Genomic DNA, 22,445 nt, shown 5'->3' with positions numbered 1-22,445 from the left:
TGAGATAACCGGTCTCTGAGCACAGGGAAGGACAGAAAAACATACCGTATTTTTCCGTCTACAAGATGCCCCCATGTATAGGACATCCCCTATTTTGGGGGATTCAGATTTAAGAAGATGGAGGGAGATGTATCCGTGTATATGAAGCCCCCTAATTTTTGACATTATTTTTTAAGGGGGAAAAACCTAGTCTTTTTCACTACAGATATTACATTGCTAGGAGCATGGGACATTGCTAGAGACAAGAGATCTGTGACACCCCAGATGTTGGACTACATACCCTTTTTTTCATTTTTACATTACATTTCCCAGGGCTAAGCCATGAAATTGAAAACAGACTCTAGGCATGGCACAGTTAAGTCCAACTATTCCCATGGGTCATGAGACTATTTATTCTTATTCCCTGACAACACACAAGTTTGTTTGGGCAGTTTTCAAAAACCCCAGTGGCAATTAAGTTAAATGTAGTTAAATTAGTCATGGAGAATCAACAATCTGTTTTATCAGTAACTGGGGAAAAAGTTGCACAAGAGGAGTAGAATGTATTTATTAAAAATAACTGTTGTTCACTTTCCCTTCCAAACTAGAGGGGTTTACAAAATACACAAAAGCTTACCAAAAGTCACAACATATTAATATATCCAGATAATATGACATTCAAAACATATTTGGTGTCATTTCAGGGGAAGATTCTTCACAATTCTTGCTGAATAACTAGGGTCACAAGCAATTTTATTAGTGCTGGCTGTTTTCATGGGGGATTTGTGAGGCAAAGGATCTTAGGAAGGTCATTCTAAAACCTGATCATCAAGTGCAAATTCTGGGTTGTTTAGCCAAGGCACTTCTTAAAATTTCCTCCCTATCCAGCACCCTCTCTGCAGCTTCCCTCACAAAGATTAGAGCAGCTTCCTAATGAAATAATTGTAGGAAGACCAAAAGTGGCAGCCCTCTAGGCAGCAGACAGAGAGCTGTGATGTCAAAGCTGTGGTAACCTTAGTAAGTGTGACATTTACTGGGCAGAATGTGAATTCCTATTCTGTTGCAACACAAAGGCAGAGAGGCACATCTTTTTTCTTTTGCCCATACGTTTGGAGCCAAAGGCAAAACCAAAGAGAATACATTGTCAGCTATGATCAAGCAGAATTTGAAATCCTACAGCTGGGCAGTGCCCCGTCTTCTGATTTCTATCTGTTTGGGTAAGTAACTGAGCTAATGAACTACAGTACCTTCATTTTTAGGAGATTGGAGCAGGGAGAGGGGATCTGTGGTTTCTTCTTATAGTTGCTTGTGGCAAACCAAGGGTGCAATCCTATGCACTCTTACTTGTCTGGATGCAAGTAAGCTCCACTCAACACAATGGAACATAGCTTTGAGTAACATCCATAGAGTCAGTCTGAGTAGGTTGTGATCTGGGCTGTATCTTATTGGTCTATAGGCTATTTTGTAAAAGGTGGTTGAAGCATATGAATCTGTAATTATGATAGACAGTCTTTAGTCTTTCACATTCTGTTACGTCTATGGTTCTATAATTTATGACATTTGGTTTTATAAGGTGATTTTTAAACAAAAGGGGGGGCACACAGTTTTCCATTAAAAAATATATCCTAAAGGCAGAGAAGTTGCTTCTGTGCTAATCTTTTTACATCTGAAGTCAACCCCCCCATTTCTGCTTCTCAACAAGCAGCTATAATTATGTTGCCTTTTTACTTAAAGACAGAATGTGGGAGTTTTAGAGAAGGGGTTTAGCTGGGAAAATTTGTCCTCAGGATTTGTATCATTAGGACTTTATGTCTCTTCTTGTTGTGATGTACTGACTGCAAACCCTAATGAGAGAGCTGCTATAAATACACTTTTTCTGTGTCCTCCCTCACCCTGCAATTTGAAGAGATCTTGCGAGGTTATGCATAAACATTTGTCACAAAATCAGTTAAGGAGGACACAGTATTGTAATGTGTTTATTGCCTGGATATGCAACCCTAGGGTGACCAAGTCCAAAGAGAATAAGGCTCCTTTGTGTCTAATGCATCTGTAGTGGAGTGAATATTGATACTGTTATAGGTTGAGGGTGTCAAATGCCTGGGTTTAGTAAATGCTGGAAAGTAGGATAAAGTAAACAGTGGCATGAAAAAAATGGAGGCTTGAGGACACAATGGCGTTGAAGGAAACAGAAACCAAGGGGAATGTACAACCGGGCCAAAGCTTTGTGTGTGACCTCAGGAGGCAATAAAAGCTGTGCAACTATAGGCATGGATAAGTGGGCAGGCAAAAGAGGGAGAAATAGGACTGATAGGATTGTTGCAACTAGAAGCTGGAGGGACAATTACAGCCAGCTGTGATTTCTACTGTCTCTAAAGCATAGCAACAGCCATCCCTAAGGCAAGTGCGAAGATGAAGTGATGATGCTGATGGTGGTGGGCTGGGTTTCACATATTGATTTCAAAGAACTGTCCAAATTCTGTGTATGACACTCCCATCTAGAAAACAAAAAGATGTCAGGATGCCAGCAACACCCTGCCTTCCAACATTGCACAGATGCACACAGGGACACTCCTGTGTGCTTGTATTACGGGAGGACAATATAAATAAATACAAGTGAACTAATAACCTTTTGCAATGTTAAGAGCAAGTCCTCCATGGCGACCTTCACAGTGAAGCCTAGGTAATGAGCTGGTAATTGAACCAAAGATGGGAATCTTTGGCTTCCAGCAAAGCTTGAAACACACACACTTCAGGTTTAATATTTGAATCAAGCTGGTTGTACTATTAAGAGCCAGTGTGGTGTAGTGGTTAGAGTATCGGACAAAGACCTGGGAAATTAGGATTTGAATCCCCACCAAGCCATGTGCTTATCCACACCTCAATTTGCCCTGCCACTTCCTGCAAGGGAAACCCAATCTTCAGTGCTAAATTGAAACAGAAAGGCAATTCTGTAAGTAAAAAAAAATCTTATTACTGTAAATAAATTTGATCTATGGAACTGGTGCAGTTACCAGTGCTACATAATACTTATTCCACATTTGGGGAGGGGGGGATGACTCTGTCTTTTAGTGTAGCAGCACCCAAACTTTGGAACTCCTTGCCTATTGACATTGGGCAAGTGCCTTCACTGTACTCTGTTCTGCACCTACTAAATGCATTTTTGTTTAAGGAAGTCTATCCAGATATGTAGCTTGTTGTCATGCATTTTAATCTAGGTTTTCACTTATTGTTTATTTAAATTTTTTAAAATGTCTTAAGTAAAGGTGAAGGTAAAGGTACCCCTGACCATTAGGTCCGGTTGTGACCGACTCTGGGGTTGCGGCGCTCATCTCGCTTATGGGCCAGGGGAGCCGGCGTTTGTCCACAGACAGTTTCCGGGTCATGTGGCTAAAACTGGGTTTTTTAATTACTGATAATCTCATTGTATTCTTTTTCACAATCAATCAATCAATCAATCAATCAATCAATCAGTATATACATTTTATGAACTAAATTACAAAATAAAAGTCCAGAATCTATAGAAGGGCTTGGCAACTGCAAATATATAAGCCCTGTGTTTTGATGTTGCTGCACTGTCTGCATATCTGGTACCAGGACAACAATAACAAGAAAAACGTTGACTTTTGCCAATTTATAATATCTTAGCCTCGGTTCACCATCTGCAAAATAAGGATAATTGTGATGTACCACGTAAAATTGTTGTGAAAATAAAGTAGGGAATGAAATTATAAGGATAGTTCAAATGATCATTCTAAGGGCATTTTTAATAAAGTGAACCAGTTTAATTATGCTTATGCATAGGTCTTCCTTTTAACTGTGGGATGATGAAGCTAAGATAGTCGGTCTAGACACATGACAGTGACTCACAGGCTCAAGTTGCCATAGCAAAAACCCTTGTTGTATTTACAGAGTCTTTATTCTTCCTTTCTATACTGTTTGGTCCAGCCTCTCTTGAAGTGCACCTGTTACTCTCTCTCCACTTGGCTTCACAGGCTACCAAAGATGGCTGGATGTCAGTGATCTCTTTCAGGTCAAAGGATTTTGTAAACAGTTGAGCCCCTCTGCTAGATAACTGTGATCTTTTAAAAGCTTTAGTCAAATGCAGTAATGTATATGTTTCCATACATGAAGGCGTTATGGTGCATAAACACTTATTTCACGGACAACATGGTTTGGTTCTGCTTATTTATCATTTTTAAAATTCATGCATGTTAGGGGTGGAAACAGAGTTAAGGGGTGCGGAGTTCTCAAACAACCCCACCTCCAACTTTGAAATAATGAATGTTGGGATTGTGGGTCCATGTAGGCTAGCTGCCAATGTGCCCAGCTCTCCACGCATTTGGTGTGTGTTAGAAGGGCCTCATAGCTGTTTACCTTTGGGGTCCCTTCCAACTCTACAATTCCTGTGCCAATCAAAATGCATCTTGGAGTGAAATGAGGGACTTCTAAACATCCAGAGTAGATGGGAGGGCACCCATGGGAGCAGGAGGGGGAGTTGGGAACATATCTGTCAACGTTTCCCTTTTTTAAAGAGAAATTCCCTTATTCCGAATAGGATTCCTCGCAAGAAAAGGGAAAAGTTGACAGCTATTGTTGGGAAATCCTTTTGCACTAATGCTAATCCCTGCAGTAGTACAAAAATGTATACCACCCGTATCCAGAATTATGGTTGAAACAACTGAAAATGCATCTCTTGCCAGCAGACTCACAAAGTAAATCAGTACATACCCACCCTTTTATTTATTACCTATTCTCTCTCCCTTTCTATAATCTGCTATGAAGCCAGAACTTCCAGTCCTTTAAACCCAACACAACCCAGTTCGCCCACGCACAGAACCCCGCACATCCCCTAAATAATCGCTACCTTCTGTAAGTCTCACCAAGAACATTCGTCTTTCTCTCTTCTTTTGCAGCTGTTTATGCTGGCGTTGGAAATGCAGCCAAGGAGAACAGAGCTGTCTCAACCCATTCACCTGCCGCTTCCCCCAAGACAGTGTTTCACACATACGGAATGAGTCTTGTGTCTCCATCTGTGTCCCAGAGTCCAAGCAGAGAGAAAGCCAAAGAGGGTGAAACAGTGACCCTTGGATGTCGGTTCCAAAGTTCCCATGGCTCATCTTTGAATAACCTAACAGTGAAATGGTACAAGGAGGATGAAAAAGGGTCGAGGGACCTAATGGAGAACAACATCACTGTATTGGCAAACTACACCAGAGCATTCCTGACAGGGGATTTATCTGAAGGCGATGCATCTTTGACTATCTTAAATGTGACAACCAGCGATCATGGCACTTATTTCTGCCAGGTGACCCTTTCCAATGGAGATGTGGTGACAGGAGGTGGCACAAAGCTCAGGATCCGCAGGGCGCTGGGTAATGTTTTGTTTTGTTTGTTTCTTTTCTAAATGAGCCCCAATCTGCACTATACGCTATCCTACCACTTTAAAAAATCAAGACTGTCCTCTAGTCCAGGGGTCAGCAAACGTTTTCAACAGGGGGCCAGTCCACCGTCCCTCAGACCTTGTGGGGGGCCAGACTATATTTTTTGGGGGGGGGATGAACGAATTCTTATGCCCCACAAATTACCCAGAGATGCATTTTAAATAAAAGCACACATTCTACTCATGTAAAAACATACTAATTCCGGGACTGTCCACAGGCCGGATTTAGAAGGCAATTGGGCCGGATCTGGCCCCTGGGCCTTAGTTTGACTACCCATGCTCTAGTCTCACCAGACTCCTGGGGAGTGTTGAGGGAGCTGAGAGTTGTTAGGAGACCCCTGTTCCCCACAGAGCTACTATTATCAGGGAGGTTTAACAATGAATCACTCTTCACAGGGAGCTCTGAGAATCGTAGCTTTCTAAGGGGGTCTGTACTCTTAACAAACTACAGTTCTCAGGATTCTTTGGGGGGAAGCCATGGCTGTTTAAAGTGGTATTATACTGCCTTATATAGTGCAGATGGAGCCTCAATAACAGCAGTAAACAAAATAGACTGAGTGGCGGCTGACTGAGTTTAAAGGGGGCAGTGCACCCTTCACCCTAATGGACTAGCCTCTACTGTCATGAACTAATAAAGCATGCTGTGTTATGCTGCTCATCAAAAAAAAATTGACAGATGCATGGCCAAGCCATAGGGCATATCTACACTCTAGTTTTATATTGCATGGCTTCCTAGAAAGAATCCTGGGAGCTCTGTGGCTCGATGAGGGTGCTCAGTCCTGTCGAAAGCATTACAGTGGTACCTTGGGTTAAGTACTTAATTCGTTCTGGAGGTCCGTTCTTAACCTGAAACTGTTCTTAACCTGAAGCACCACTTTAACTAATGGGGCCTTCTGCTGCTGCTGCGTCGCCAGAGCACGATTTCTGTTCTCATCCTGAAGCAAAGTTCTTAACCTGAGGTACTATTTTTGGATTAGCAGAATCTGTAACCTGAAGCGTATGTAACATGAAGCGTATGTAACCTGAGGTACCACTGTATTCTCCAAACACCTAGGGAGATGATATGATGATGAAACCAGTTTAAGTCTGTGGTATAATGTGCATATAAGGCCACATCCACACCATATAGTAAAAGCACTATTATGCCACTTTAAACAGTTATAACTTCTCCCAAAGAATTCTGAGAAATGTCATTTGTTAAGGGTGCTGAGAGTTCCCCTCACAGAACTACAGCTCCCAGAGTTCCCTGGGAAGAAGGATTGATTGTTAACCTGTTGTGACAACTCCAGCTCTGTGAAGGGAATAGGGGTCTCTTAACACTCTTGGCACTCTGAACAAACCACAGTTCCCAGGATTCACTGCAGGGAAGCCATGATTGTTAAAGTGGCATAATAGTGTTTTATACATGTAAGATGCATTGATATGCACATCATTGTGTGATTAATGTATGACCACTGGCATGCTTCTGATGTCTCTAATTATTTGAGTACAGTGGTACCTCGGGTTACATACGCTTCAGGTTACAGACTCTGCTAACCCAGAAATAGTACCTCGGGTTAAGAACTTTGCTTCAGGATGAGAACAGAAATCGTGCTCCGGCAGCGCAGTGGCAGCGGGAGGCCCCATTAGCTAAAGTGGTGCTTCAGGTTAAGAACAGTTTCAGGTTAAGAATGGACCTCCGGAACGAATTAAGTACTTAACCCGAGGTACCACTCTATCAACTTACATGTTTTGTTTGTTTATGTGCTCTTAATATGCCAAAACAGTTTACAACTGTGAAAACCAATCCCTAATTAAAATACACAGTAACATTAAAATGCCTCTGATTAAAATATGCAATACAACAATTTTTAAAATTAAAACCATTAAATCCCAAGTTCAATTCAGAAGAATGTTTGCCTGAATAGATGCGACTTCAGGAGCCAGAGAAATGCCAGCACTGGTACAGCTTCTTATATTTCAGCAGAGAGGGCATTTCACACCACTGGTGCCACGTTACCCCAGCCAATGGACAGGTTCAGTTTTGCCACAGGACACAGTCCCTAAGTGAAGTATACATACATGTGTGAACTAGCTCTGGCGCACACATTCTTCAGAAATTCAAGCACTGCTTTCACAGCAGAAAATATGTTAGGGAAATAACAGCAAAGGAACTTTTGTTATTTCTTCCTAGAATTTCTCTTCCAAGCTTTCTGAAAATATGATCAAGGTGCCATTGTAATATAGTCACAGCCTGATTAATTTCATCCATCTCACTTCATTTGACAGGTGGTAATGAGAATATGCAATCGTTATGAAGTGGCAGCTTTTCAGAAGTGGAACTCTTTGCAACGACATTCCTTACTTCAAATGAATGGCAGCAATTAAAGATTAAAAAGTACCTCACGCTCAATTCTCCCCACCCCCCAGTGTTGTGATTATATCAACCTGTTCATCAACACCCAAACTAGACCTAATAGTGGTTTTATACTACTTTCACCACCAATGAGGGGATGCGGGTGGCGATGTGGGTTAAACCACAGAGTCTAGGACTTGCCGATCAGAAGGCTGGTGGTTCGAATCCCAATGACGGGGTGAGCTCCCATTGTTCGGTCCCTGCTCCTGCCAACCTAGCAGTTCGAAAGCACATCAAAGTGCAAGTAGATAAATAGGTAGCGCTCTGGTGGGAAGGTAAACGGCGTTTCCATGTGCTGCTCTTGTTCGCCAGAAGTGGCTTAGTGATGCTGGCCACATGACCCGGAAGCTGTATGCCGGCTCCCTCGGCCAATAACGCGAGATAAGCGCTGCAACCCCAGAGTCGGTCATGACTGGACCTAATGGTCAGGGGTCCCTTTACCTTTACCTTTACCAGCAATGAATCCTGGGAATAGCTTGGTGAAAGTACTGAGACTCTTCGGTCACATATTCTGAGCATCGTCATTGGGAAAGGGAGCCGAATGACTAAATCAGGTGCTCTGCACAAGTTCTATACATTTTATATACCGGTACCTCACTGTTCAGAGAGTTGCTCTTGCAGAATATTTCAGCATCTACCTTTAGAGATGTCATAAGCCTTTGCCGTGACTCAATGACACTTTTTGCCTCAAGCTGATAAGCCTGACTTTTTAAGCTCTCCACCTTTTCTCCATTTGTATGTACCCCTAGTACCCCTTTCTGGTACTTCCTTATCTTTTGGGATGCAATTTCTATCTAGAACCACCACCCTTTCTGTAATCATCTACTTCTCTCTCCTCTTTCAAGTGCTTTCTTAATTTGTCTGGTCTAACACCAGTTTAAAGATGACAACTGAAGAAGTGTGCATGCACACGAAAGCTCATACCAAGAACTAACTTAGTTGGTCTTTAAGGTGCTACTGGAAGGATTTTTTTTGTTTTGACTACGGCAGACCAACACGGCTACCTATCTGTAACAAAATCTATACAAAGGTTAAGCAGGAGCCTTGAGGCTGCCCATAAACAGTTCGCACGTAGACAATGGATGAGCAAGCACACAGGTCATGTGGTCATAATTATGTCAGTGGAAAGTAGATCACTGACCCACATGAGGGTAATTAGTAAAAGGATCAGCTGGGTTCCTAAATACAAAATCCAGGCCTTAACACACTTTGCAGCAGCAGAGTTTAAACTCACAAAAGTCAAGCAGCAATATAGCATGGGATATAGGCTATTAAACTCTTTTCATATCTCATTTAGTTGCATACAGTGCTCCTCATTTCTACCCCTCTTGCAATGAACAGGCCACATTGTTAAATAAGTTTTAAAATACTTTACTTACAAAACTCCAACAATGGTCAGATTCATGTGTTATTCCATGCAGCAGCAAGAAGAACACAAGTAGAAATATCTTGTGTTACAAAATACAGAAAAGCTATCAAGTGCATGGTGTGAGCTCCTCTTGTGGTGAGTTCACATGGAAGAGAGAGTGAGGAAAAGGAGTCAGAGGAAAGTGGGCATGACCTAGCTGAGTCCAGGAGCACAGCTCTACAACCTTAACTCAAGTACTAAATGACACTTTTGCATAGTTATGTTTGATTGCAATTTCCCACAGCAATCTCCTGCATTGTATTTCTATTCAAATTATTTATTTATTGAATTTATAGCCAAGGGCGGCAAACAGATATACATTTTTTTTAAAAAAAGCAAAACAGGAACTTTCTAAAACAGATTAAACAGATTAAAACATTCTAAGAACATCTAAATGCAGTTACAGTTATAGCACTTGTTTATAAATTTGCATATATATATATAAACACTAACACATGACCATCTAATGCAGGTCTGCCTTCTTTTGTTCTTTGTGTTGATTTGTTTCCTCTTTTGGCTGGGGGGGCAGGGGTGATACTTAAATGGCAATTCCAACCCACTCACCTCCACTCCCAGTACAAACCTTGGTAGTACTTGTGTTACCTTGCTAGGAAAACATGGGAAGGCACAGACCATAAGGCCAGAGCCAGGCTGGAGATCTTCTGTATGGCAGAGTTTGCTGCCAGAGAAATGTCACAGGCCTAATATTTATAAATTCTTAACAGGAATAAATGTCCTATGCTTGTTTTGTCAGTTTAATGTAGATTGTAAAGTCCCTGGAATGGGGACAGCTTACATTCTACATTATTTGTATAGAAACAGGGCTTAATATTAGCACAATATGAATGTTAAATAGTGGTGGAGTTACTCATAATCTACCAACCCACCTCAGTCACACTCTCTTCAAACTGTGTTCCAATTCACACAATTGGTTCTTGCTGTGTGTGTGTGTGTGTGTGTGTGTGTGTGTGTGATATATATATATATTTGTTAGGCTTTCTCACTCTATTTTAAAAAGGCCCCTAGGCTGTGAATGTCCTCAGTTTTCCTAGGGAGATATTTTTGTCATTTTGGACGTAAAATAGTCTAGTCTGTAATGCAGAACGTTACACCACAAGAGTGTCTCTCGTTGTTCCTCTCACAGGTTTAGCAAATATAGATCCAAATCCGCCCCCTCAGTCTCTCAGTGCAGCCTCTTCCAGCCAGTGTGCGTTGAGTTTTCCTTACAATTCCCTATATTCAAGACAATTGATTTCTGATGCCTCTGTGTATTTCCCCCCAGGATTGTTTGGCATAGAAGAATCCATTGGAACAATCATTGGCGTGGTGGCAGCTGGCATTGGAGGCATGTTAGTTCTAATAGTAGTTTTAACTCCTCAGCTGAGGAAGTGCCTTCCATGTGCTAAAGCAACGTCAAACCAAGGTATGGTGACAGCAAAATGCTCAGTTGTTTGCCAGAATTATAGATGCAATGCATATTTGTTGCCAAATGCTTTCAGAAAAACAAGCTTTATACTGAATAAGAACTTAAAGAGATCTAAGAGAGATCGCCAGTGCTGATATATCCAACGATCCAAGCAAATCTCTGCACTTCATTTTCTGAAAGGCTAACCAGTTGCAAAAAAAAAGGGGGGGACAGCTTTAAGTATGGTGTAGAAGAGGAAATTTCAGCAAATGGAGCTAGTCTCTCAACAGAGAGGCTGCAGCACAATTTCTTACCTTCAAGATAGCTGGTGATAGATAGCTTCAAGGTTGCTATACAAGGTAGCTGACCTTCCAGATTTTGCTGGACTTCAACCATTGGGAGCCCAACAACTTGTGGGCACCATAGTGGCTGGATGGAGTAACTGCTTATAGGTGATAGCTGAAGGGGGAGCCTGATGGAATTGGTCTCTCAGCAGAGCCAGTGATGGAGGCCTCCAGTCCTGTCCCTGCATTTACTATAGCCTCGTGGAATTTCTATTGGCAGGTAAAGGTAGCAGTGAGGCTGGGCTTTGAGAAGAGCTGATGGAGGAAACCTGCAGTCGCATCTCTCTGATATTGTCTATGTGTAGACATACAGTACTATGCTTTCTTATTAAATAAACAGTTCACTTCAATTGCTATCTGTATATATCTGTATGCTCAGCGATCTTCAAAGCATTTGGGGTTGTTTTGCCAAATTGTCTCTCTCTCTGTGTGTGTCTACATACACACACATACACCACAAAAACAAAAAGCCCGCTTAAAGAGGAAATAGTTTGAATGTTCTGTAAACAGGCACAGCAAGGTTCTTGAAGCAGATTGAACAAATACACAAGGAAGAAGCTGAATTGCACTGAGAAGATTAAGACAGCAGTCCTAAAAATACTTACTTGGAAGGTAGCTACAGTGAAACCAATAGGTGTTTGTAATCTGAGTGAAAGCTTTTGAGATTATAGTCCTTGAGATGGTGTTAGAGCTGGTAGCAGCACAAAGCCTGCTACAATGGCTCTGACTTCAAGGACTTATTGCATGATTCTCTGTCTAAGAAACTAAGTGTAGCACAGAACAGTCAGATTAAAAAGCTTGCCACATGTTTAAATTCATCTGGATGTTATTGAGTTGCTGCAGCTGTCTCCATTCTAATTCTTTTAGGACCAATAAAACAACCATAAAAGGTCCCTTCAAGGTGCAGAGCTGAACAAGGCCAATGGAAACACAAGAAATGATTCTATATTAACATGATTAACATGAATTTTGTGCTGCTCTTGTATGTTATATTTGTGGCAAGGGTTTGGCCAACCTACAGTGGAGCCAAATAATCAGAAGTGCTTGCACAGCTCAAGCACATTACTATATTAACTTTGTGATCATACAAGGCTGCGTACATATTATACCTTTAAAGTACATTTGAAACACAGCTTCCTTGGCAGTGCCCAGAATTCTTTGATAGGAAAAATGTGTTCTGAACGTGCTTCAAATGTATATTGTGAAAAATGGGTTGTAAAATGACTACTTGCATTATATTGTGTCATATCCTCTACTTCATTGTTTATTTACTTAATCTTTTTTTCTTCCTCCACAGCATAACTTGGACAGCATGGTTAAAGTAATTGCCAGATGTGCCACCGACTATATAGTTTTCTGAATGTAAGCAAAAATGTCAGTTGTTTGAGTGTTTTCTATAGCCTACCTAAAAATAGTATAATAAAAATGCTTTACCATCCTTTTAGAATATATGCCTCAAATTGTGACTACAGTTTAGTCATAAGATAAGCATCCTTTTCCAAAAAACACACACAACCCTTTTACAATAGCATCCTCACTACTAAATAAAAGAAGAAAACTATATTAAAGCATTTAAAGGGGGTGGTTGCACTGAGCATTATATCTTCTCCAGACACAATAAGCCAGTGTGTGGCCAAGATGGCTGAACCTCCTGTTCTCTATCAGTAAAAAGCTCTCTGCTGTATTCAGGGATCTTATGGTGCCTTTCTGCACTTAGAGTATCTCTCTTACACTTCCTGTTCCATAGGACTGTCACTTTATAGGAACCCAGCATCACCAACCACAAAGAACCTGTGGAGGTCCAGGATGGTTTGGGCACGTGCACTGTAGTTATGCAGACTTACTGTATGCACCACCTCTTTAAAAGATCATAGCATGGCATTGCAAAAACACTTTTGTAGGGTACGTTTTCCATGACAAGATATAACAAGAAGCCTATGAATCTGTGCAACCAATAGGTGTAGAGGTCATAGTTTAATCTGTCATTTCCAGAAATCTGAAGATACATACACAGTTCAGAAGCTGCTAGTCTAGTTGAATGATATACAAAATACAGAGAGCTTAAAGTGGAACGAAACTGAAGGTTTCCATTAAAAAGTAGTCTTAATGCCTACATTTCCCATAACTGCATACAGGGTAAATATGGCCGCACAGAAAATTTGGCCAGAAGGCATAGCGTCGGTTAAAAGGGGCAGATCTCCAACACTTGGCTGCTTCTCTGTCACATTGGCATATGATTTTTTGACATCTGTCTAACATTGTATCTGAAAAAGAGAAAAACCAGGTGAATAGTTGAAATGGAATAACAGCACCAAACTGGAACAACTAGCCACAAATGGTTAATGTCTATTTGTTATTCATTTGTTATTCATTGCAGCTGCTTTGGGAATCGTGATAGACCAGGAAGGAAATATAACTATAAATCAAAATAAGTAAGTCATTCTTAAATTTTAGGCTCAGATTTCTGAAAGCAGTTACAATAACAGGTAGCAGATAGGGACAGTTTTCACAATGGACAGATTTATTATTATTATTATTATTATTATTATTATTATTATTATTATTGATTAAATTCGTATACTGTCCATCCAAAGATCCCAGGGCAGTTCACAACAGAAAAATACAAAATGAGAACACAAAATAGATAATAAAACAAAAACAAACCAATAACCACCACCACCCCACACAAACACATTTAAAAAGCCACAGAATGTTAATCAACCAAAGGCCTGGTTATAGAGAAACGTTTTTGCCTGGTGCCTAAAGATATGTAATGAAGGCGCCAGGTAAGCCTCGCTGGGGAGAGCATTCCACAAACAGGGAGCCACCACAGAAAAGGCCCATTCTTGTGTTGCCACACTCCAGACCTCTTGTGTAGGAGGCACATGAAGAAGGTCCTCAGATGATGATTGAAGGATCTGGGTTGTTCATATGGGGAGAGGCATTTGGGGCTTTTTGGTCTAGAAAAGAGAGAGTATGTGACATGATAGTGGTGTACAAAATTATGCATGGGGTGGAATCCGTGTATAGAGATATGGTGTGGATAGAGATAAGTTTATGAGGTAAGAGATAAGGAAGTACTTCTTCACACTCTGTGTGGTTAAACTATGGAATTGAAATCAGTGGATTTAAGTCTACTCTGAGTAGACCCTAACACTAGATCATGCATTGCTTATCAAGATAAAATGGATAAGTACAATGAAATTTAAATTGTTACCTTACCACATACCACAGTATTGTCATTACAGGTCCATTTATATCTACGTATTATGGGGTTACAGCCTTGTTCCTCTGCGAAGCCATAACAGCAGTCATGTTCATGACAGCACCTTTAAGCAATAGAGATTGAATTGTACCCATTACGGTATATTTTGTGAGCATTTCTCTGAGGCCCACCCAAGATTTAAAAAGAGGCATGTGCCAATACAGAAGTAAATTCTTCAGCTAGACAGGCACTCTACAATATTGTTTCACGTACTTCTAGTGTTTCAGGGAAAGCCCATTAAATTTTTACATTAAGTATTTATCCCTCTGGAATCATTCATTTGGTAAACAAACAGCAAGAGCATGGTGCATGCAAATATTACACCTACCACTTCTTTCAGTGAAGCAAGGGTTAAAAAAGAAATCAAATTTATCTCTAGTGAAAGTCCACTGGTTCCAAATCAAGTTAAAAGAGGACACACAGCATTCCTTTTCTCTCATTGCATTCTCTCAACTTAGCAACATGGTAATGTCATCTGGCATAATAAAGGGCAGGTTTTGTTATGTGCTGATCATGTTACCTATTATTCTCACTACTCACTCACCAGCACTATGTGATTTTGGCACCAGTTTGTGCTACCACAATTAGGGATGGGCAAATCTGTCAAATTTGGTTTCTCATTTTCAAATCTCAAGTTCTGTTCTGCACATTTCCCCCAATTTTTGAAGTCCTCAAGAAAACTCATCATCATTTTAGTGCATTTCCCCCCTCTTAATGTACATGTTTCTATGTAAGTTTGCATAATATACACATTTACGTGAAGCAATTTCCCCTAAAATAATTTCATTTTTTATGTTATTTTTCACTACCATATGCATTTTATGGATGCTTTACCCCAGCACATGATTTTTTTGCACACATTACTTGACTGGAGAAAGGCACTGCAAATTTCAGAGCAGTGTGAATTTTGAAGGATAGCTGTGTTTTGGTTCTTGTATTGTTTTGGAATATGTGAATTTGGTAGGTTCACCTTTAAATGTGAACAGGATCAAATTTCTGCCCCATCTGTAACCACAATATAGTTTCCTACAGTTTCTCTTCCACAAATTAAACCTGCATTTCATTTCAAGGGTCTTAAATAAGGTTGGATGAATTCAATTGAAGAATGACACTTGGGGATGTCACTGATGTCCTTACCAGTCTGTTTTGTCCTTAGGCCATCCTCTTCCTCCTGGGCCACAGTAGCACCCATAACCTAAATATGCCAAAGGAAATCGTCTTGTGCCACACTTTATGGCTCCAGATAACTCAAGAAGGCCTCTTTTGTGTACAGAATGGTTCTTCCCAAGAACGCTATTCCAAACTGCAAAGGCAGAAGTAAAACTTTAGTGCATCTGAGTAAAAAACCATTACTCAAAATCTTTACACTTTCCCAGTTCTGAATTAATGTATGTATTATTGATAATATCTTTAAAATGCACTTCTGCTCACAAAGAGTAATACAACTCTACACATATCATTTCTGCAACCAAGGGTCTGCCTTGCATTCCCATTCATTTCAGTTGAGAACGACATTCCAGGTTAGCTCCCTTCACTTAAATGTACAGGTGTCGTCCCCCCACTAATGTGGGGAGTACGTTCTGGGCCCCTGCGCATATAAGTGAACTTGCATAACGTGGGGAGCAATCCACTTTAATAGGGAGGAGAGAGCGAGAAAGAGACTTGTTATGTACTGAAGTTCTCACCCTGGGCCAGCAGGGGGATAATGTAGATAGTTATGCAAATGAAGGATCGAAAGTGACGTTCAGTGATTGGATAGTTTGTATGCAAATGAAGGATCGAAAGTGACGTTCAGTGATTAGATAGTTTTAGAAAGTTGTTACAGTAACGAGGTTCTGGAGCACTATATAAGCAGGCTGACTGAGCTCTTCAGTTCAGTTCTGTTCCAGCTTACAAATAATAAAAGAGCTGCTTTGAAAGAATCGCTGTGTCGTCTGATATGTTCACCCACAACTTAACAAGACTCACAAGCACCGCTGGGACTGCTGCTTGGAAGTTGCCTGGGGCCGTTGCCCAGCCTGCCCCAAGCCTCCCCTCGATTGGGGCCACTGCCCAGTGCAAGGGAAGGCCAATATATTTTTTTATTTTGCAGCAACCTGCACAAATGTAGTCACGCACAAGTGGAATGCGGGTGCCTGTATTAGGGCACACTACATATGCACACACAGAATTCTGGATCAGATATGTCTAAATGTTATCAGGATCAGCATCATTTTTTCCTACAGAACTTCTTTGACGTTGTTTAGAGTTTTTCCTTTAATCTATGTATTTGTATTATATAAACACATTTGGTTCTTGCAAAATGGAAAATGTGTTTCATCATAGCCAATTCTAAGGAAATTGCATAGGCTTTAAATGTTTAGACTCGAAAGGCACTTTGGTTAAAGCATTCTGCTGAATCCAAGACTTAAACAGGCTTCAGAAACACAAGTGTCTCTGCACTATAAACCTGAGGAAAATGGCAGTGTACCTCATCGTCTACTTCAGGATGATTTAACAGGGACATTTAACAACTGCCAAGCCAAAAAAACAAAACCTCAAACTGAAGACTACTGTCTTAATACAGACCGGCTGTTGTTTTTTGATACCTTGGCTATCAAGTATGCATTCTGAAAAAATGTAGCATTCCTTCTCTACTTCACAGTATTCAAGTCTAATTTTAATAAACATGTAAGCAGGAGCTCTGTCTTAATAAGGAAAAACAAACAAACAGCAGCAATGTCTGTGCCATAACAGTGAGGTGATTCAGGTTTTAAAGGCACAGAGAGTCCACCCTAAACATATTAGTTACAAATAAAACATTGCAGTTAACAGACTTTTTAAAAAATGAGAAAAGCCTCCCAATCTGTATGTATCTAAGTAAGGAGTATATATGAATTCCTTGCTGAAAATTATTGTACTATAAGAACAGCATAAACGTTCAAGGTGATTGACAAAGTATTAAAGTACACAAATTGCAAACTTCAGTTCTCAGTATTGAAAGAGCTGACAGGAAGGGAAAGAGCATGCAACTTAATGCAATTCTCACTCTTTCCTGTTACAAAGTAGTTAAATTCCAAGCTGAGTATCCTTTTGTGCCCAGCAGGCCCAGTTTCTTGTAACTCTACCTGATAAATAGCAAAATAGTTACAAAAATGTGCCTGGCAGTTGGGATGGGATCTTATGATCTCAACTTTCCTGGCACGATGAAGTTTACACTGGCAGGCATTAAGCTCCAGTAATATAGGTGTCCTCAAATAATTACAGTAAAAGGCCTTGCAATAACGGTCTCACATGCTTCGGTTCTGCTGTGTGCTGCTTCTGTAGCGGGGCCTTATAAAAATAGCTTTATTTCCTTCCTCCCATCCACCCTGGACTTTAGATGAATAAAAACTAGCTATTCACATTTCGCTGTTTAAAGTACAGGGAAGAGGCAAACAGATAGTTACAGCATGAACAAAGACAATCATTCAGATATGAGAAAGACACCTGGCAATATGCCAAAGCACCTAAGACCAAGCCATTCTATTGACCTAATTCCACTGGAGCATTTTTCAGTGTCTAATAACAGCCTGAACAATGTCCTGGTGCAAATCCCACTGCACTGAAATAAGTCCACCCATTTGAAGGAGTTTTATCATACAGTACTTTGTAAACTTTTGAACTTATGAACTTTCAGACTTGTAAACACATTGGAACATGTTTCGCCTGCACTATTTACATGTTCAAACAAAGCACAGTTATCATTAAGATCAGACACCGAAAGCCCAGTTCCAGGGCGATGATGACAATATGAAAAAGATAAGCTTACTCACCTGCCCAAAAGCTGTTTGCTTTGGTCAATAAGAATGTTGTAAAGCCCAGTAATGAAACCTCTGCACTAAGGGGGGCACAAAAGCACAGGTGTTTTTATGAGGTCAGCATCTACATTGCTTGGCATCTATTTTGTACTTACCTGCTTGAAAAAACAGCAGTGTCACCAGCCGGAGTTCCATTTGGAGGTCAACTCAGAATGACCCCCACCCTTTCACTCGGACACGCATAGCCTGGCTGTCTAGAGTCTCCCTGTAGTTCTGCTGTCAAACTGAGCCAAGGAGTGGGAGTGTATAAACACTCTGAGAAGGCTGCTCCTCTACTCTCAGAGCTAAATATATGTGTGTGTGTGTGTGTGTATATATATATATAGTTAAAGGTGAGACACTTCCTTCTGCTTTTCAAGTGCCCACTGTCCAGAGACTGATGGAAGGCCCATGTCACTAAGAACCTTTACCTTACTAAGAACACATCTGGCAAACACAGCTCAATGCCTCTGTTTGCACGTTGTTCCTTTCAGGAGGGGTTGTCGGGAGGGAATTATGTCTCTTGGACAGGTTTAGATGCTGCAGCCAATAAGCCAGTAGCTCCTTTCCTAAGCTGTTTGCTTACATCCTCAGCTGACCCCTCCAAGTCGCTTCACTGCTGTGTTTGCTACAGTCCAACTTTCATAACCGTGTAGCATTTGAGTTTATAGGCACTGGCAGGAATTTTCTAATTAAAAAAAACAACAACTGCAAATGCCAAGCTGAAACAATAAGCTTCTACCTACAATTTCCTGAGATTTCAACACACTAATTGACCCTGTGAAACATAGATGTGCAGAGTTTTTTTCAAAAAACTGGGCAACAGCCACCCGCCCATAACTCCCGAGCCTCCCCTGGTCTCCTGCCCCCTTCCCCCTTTGTTTTGACATATCGGGGGAAGCTTGGGAGTCATGGGCAGGTGGCTGTTGCCCAGTTTTTTTAAAAAAAACTCTGCACATTTATGTTTCACAGGGTGCAAAAGAAGGGCTTTGCACCTTGCCTGGCAGAGAAATCACATGCCTTGCGCCCCTCCTGGCCAACGCCCATCTGCCCGTGACTCCTGAGCCTCCCCCAATCTGTCAAAACAAAGGAGGAAGGGGGCAGGAGATCTGTACCGCCAGATGTCCCTGGTTCCCCCTTGGCAGTGGCGGAAGCAGCGAGCAGCTCCTGAAGCCAGCCAGGGCCAACTGCGCTACCAGGTTGGCTCTGGGCTGCTGAGGCTGCCACTGCCACATTTCCCGGGGACAGATTTGCAAATCTGGGGACATTCCGGGGACGGAATTTGTCCGGGGACAGATTTGCAAATCCAGGGACTGTCCCCAGGAACTAGGGTCTGGTAACCCTACCCAAGAGGGTCTTGCTTCACCCAGCCACAGCCTTGGATTCCAGCAGAAATCTTTCTCTCAGTTGCCCAGCCTGCTTATTGCCTCTGGCTTCTAGCTCACAAACATCAACTCTGGCTTTTGTCTTTCTTATTACCAGACAGTGGAGGGAAGCAGGCACACCCAGAGAGCCACTTATTTTGTTTCATTAAAGGCCCATACTTTGGGGGTCACTATCAAGAACCTGGCTTGGCTATTCCAGCAATTTGAATCCTAATGAATCCAGTACAACCCCACTGTCCCCTAACTCTCTCTCACACACACCTGCACAGTCCTTAGGAGAGTCATCAGAGGCTCTTATCTAGGTTCTCCCACTGAGGTTAAGCAGGAGATAATTTTTGTAGAACTTTTATTGGATTCAGAACTGGGCATAAACTGTTTTCCTGTTTTATTTTTAGGCCTGTTCCTATATTGATTTTATACAAGACTGTTTTTAGTACTGTTTTGTTTAGGATTCCTTGCTTTCACATTTCTTCTGTGAAAACTGATTTAATTATTGGATAGCAGTGAAAAAGGCAGGTGAAAAAACTGGGTCAAAAAAGCATTTGTGTTTTAATGTTATGGACTGCTTCATGTTATTCTTTTTTAGGTTTTTAATTCTCTTTATGAGTTTTATCTGCCTTTTATTGTATAATATAGGGTTTTGTTTTTTTAACATTTTCAGGGATTTTGCTAGTTGCTCAGAATCTTATTTTTCTCCTTCTTTTAGAAAAGATGGAACAAAATTATTATAAATAACATTTATGGGAACCAGTGCCAGCTCTCCTGTGGTAACCTGCTTTTTCCTTATTTCCATTCAGATGAGAGGCGGGGAAGATTATAGACATGGTGACAGCTAGACAGTTGCTCAGTTGCTAACATTTTCCCATTATTTCTTCCAGGTTTTCCATCTTGATCTTTTGCTGTCCTTCCTCTTTCCCCACCCCCCCACCCCCCCTTGTATCCCCTTTTGGGTTTCTCCCTTCTTACTCTCACTTTATGAGTGTTGGTTAAATGAGCCCTGTTGAGGGACAGTGCCTCAAGCAAAAACAAAAATCCAGACTAGCCTCACCTCTCTCAGAATAGCCCTACTGCATAATGAAAATAAAATCTGTCATCACAACCTTGTGCATTTCAGTTTCATCTCAGTTTTAGCTTCCTTTATTGCCCAGAATTCTTATGTTCAACTCATAGTCCCATAATCTGATATAGAAAGAGAAGTGGGAAAATGAAGAGTTCAAATTCCACATATACCCAGTGCTTTATTTTCTAGAGCAGTGGTTCCCAACCTTTTTTTGGCCATGCCACCTAAGCATCTCTAAAATCCTGATGTCCCCCACCCCCCGTGACATATAATTCTTATCATCCAAAAAGTGAACTCCTATTCATGTGAAGGAAGCCTAAAAGGCCATTCACTGCTAATATCTCATTCTCAAATTGCCCCCCTGTGGGGCATGTGCCCCACATTGGGAAACACGTTTCTAGAGAAAACAAGTGCCAGAAAGCATCTCCCTCAGAAGACCCACCCTAGAGCCCAAAGAAGGTCTCTTTGGGCTGGGTGAGGGGCAGTCTCCTCATTAGCCAGAGGCTTGTTGAAGCTGCTCAGCTGAGGCAAGGGGAGGCTTCCACGCAGCTTAATGAGCCCCCATCATTGGGGCTTGCTCAGCTGAGGCACAGAGAGGCCTCCATGCCTCAGCTGAGCAGCCTAACAGCCCCCCCTCCCATCTCACATGAACCAGAGTAGCATTGGGGCTTGCTTAGCTGAAGTGCAGAGAGGCTTCCATGCCTCAGATGAACAACCTAACAAGCTTCCACCCATGCTTCTCTGACTCATGTGAGCTGAGCAGCTGGGGGCTTGTTTAGAGGAGGCACAGCTTTCTGTGCATCAGCTGAGAGGCTGAAGAGTCTCACCAAAGCCCCATTGAGTCTCCAGCTCGTGAGGAGACCTTATCCAGAGCCCGTAGAGAATGTTCCCTTCTGGCTCCCAGGAGGGTCTCCTCCAGGGCTAGAGGTGCTTTGCGGGGCTTTGCTGAGACTGGTCAGGTCTCTCTCCCCACTTCTGGGGCCCAGCTGAGAGGTGCCAGAATGCTGTTCCGGCAAGTTCCAGCAAGAGGAAAAGCCCTGCATATACCACATGGCAGCAGGAGTGCCCACTGGTTCTCCTGCTACATTCCAATAAAAAGAATAAGAGAATATGCCCTACTTAACAAGGGTTTCCAGTGATTAACAAAGAAGTCAAAACAAAACTCAGCTCATTTATTCATTGCAGGACTAAACTCAATTTATTTATCCATCATGCCTCTTAAGTGCAAAATCTCTTTTTTCATTAAGTTAGTTGGATAAACCATTTAGCTGCCTACTATAGCAAATAATCAATCACTATTCGCATCAGCCCCAGCAAGCATGGCCAATGGCCAGGGAGTTGTACCGTAATTTGGCAACATCTGGAGGCCCAAAGGCTATAGCCTTTTAGAGGTTTTATTTGCATATTGCATACTAAAATGATTTTTAAAAATACAAGAGCACTTAAAACCAAAGGGCAGTAGTGCCCAGCAGAATGTATGAGCATGAGGTTTCAACAATGAAACTGCAATCCCTCCCACCTCTTCCTCGTTGTGCAAAGGACACAGTGCAATTGCCATTGCTTGCCTCTCTCTGCTCCCCAAGGCCTTGGCCTGCAAATTAACCTTGCTTGGATCTATGAATGCCCGAGAGAAGTTTGGGGGATGGGGTGGGGTGTTGCACAGCTCCATTGAGTTATATGTCATGCGCGCTCTCGCTCTTTCTCTCCCCGTGTTGTACAATTCTGCCTGGAAGGCAAACGGGAACTCGTGGTCCCCAGACTAATTTCATGCACATACATGCTCTTTAGATTATCCTTCTGGCAAGTATGTGTGCATCATGTGTTTGTTTGTTTGTTTGTTTGTCTGTCTGTGTGAGAGAGGGAAGGAGGAGAAATGGGGAGGGGAATTGAAAGGCTTGCAATGAACTGCAGTGCAGGAGGAACCCAGGGAAGAGAAGGAAGCTGGA

The 22,445-nt window shown here is 41.7% G+C and overlaps 2 protein-coding genes across 3 annotated transcripts; one reads left to right on the top strand and one right to left on the bottom strand.

The window, feature by feature from the left end:
- The first annotated feature begins 650 nt into the window (after positions 1-650).
- On the top strand, positions 651-20,847 carry LOC310842736 (uncharacterized protein). 2 transcript variants are annotated; one of them, XR_014563328.1, is made up of 5 exons: positions 651-1,196; positions 4,893-5,351; positions 10,505-10,645; positions 12,269-12,333; positions 20,318-20,847. XR_014563328.1 is itself a non-coding variant. In XM_083734882.1 (4 exons), the coding sequence occupies exons 1-4, from the start codon at positions 1,130-1,132 to the stop codon at positions 12,271-12,273; spliced, it is 672 nt and encodes a 223-aa protein (XP_083591008.1). In that variant the 5' UTR covers positions 653-1,129; the 3' UTR covers positions 12,274-12,409. The 2 variants fall into 2 exon arrangements, 1 of the variants encoding a protein (XP_083591008.1); XM_083734882.1 differs by lacking the exon at positions 20,318-20,847 and having other exon boundaries at positions 653-1,196; positions 12,269-12,409.
- On the bottom strand, positions 12,910-18,881 carry LOC310842737 (phospholipase A2-like). Its single transcript, XM_083734883.1, has 4 exons — positions 18,171-18,881; positions 15,374-15,539; positions 14,194-14,300; positions 12,910-13,235 (listed from the first exon to the last, which is right to left on the bottom strand). Exons 1-4 carry the CDS (start codon positions 18,208-18,210, stop codon positions 13,075-13,077), a joined length of 474 nt encoding a protein of 157 aa, XP_083591009.1. The 5' UTR covers positions 18,211-18,881; the 3' UTR covers positions 12,910-13,074.
- Positions 20,848-22,445: the final 1,598 nt, after the last annotated feature.

This window comes from Podarcis gaigeae (assembly GCF_964106915.1).
Source record: "Podarcis gaigeae genome assembly, chromosome: 4".
Lineage (NCBI taxonomy): Eukaryota > Metazoa > Chordata > Lepidosauria > Squamata > Lacertidae > Podarcis > Podarcis gaigeae.
The sequence above is the reverse complement of the archived record's forward strand: the minus strand, read 5'-3'. Positions and strand labels throughout refer to the sequence as shown.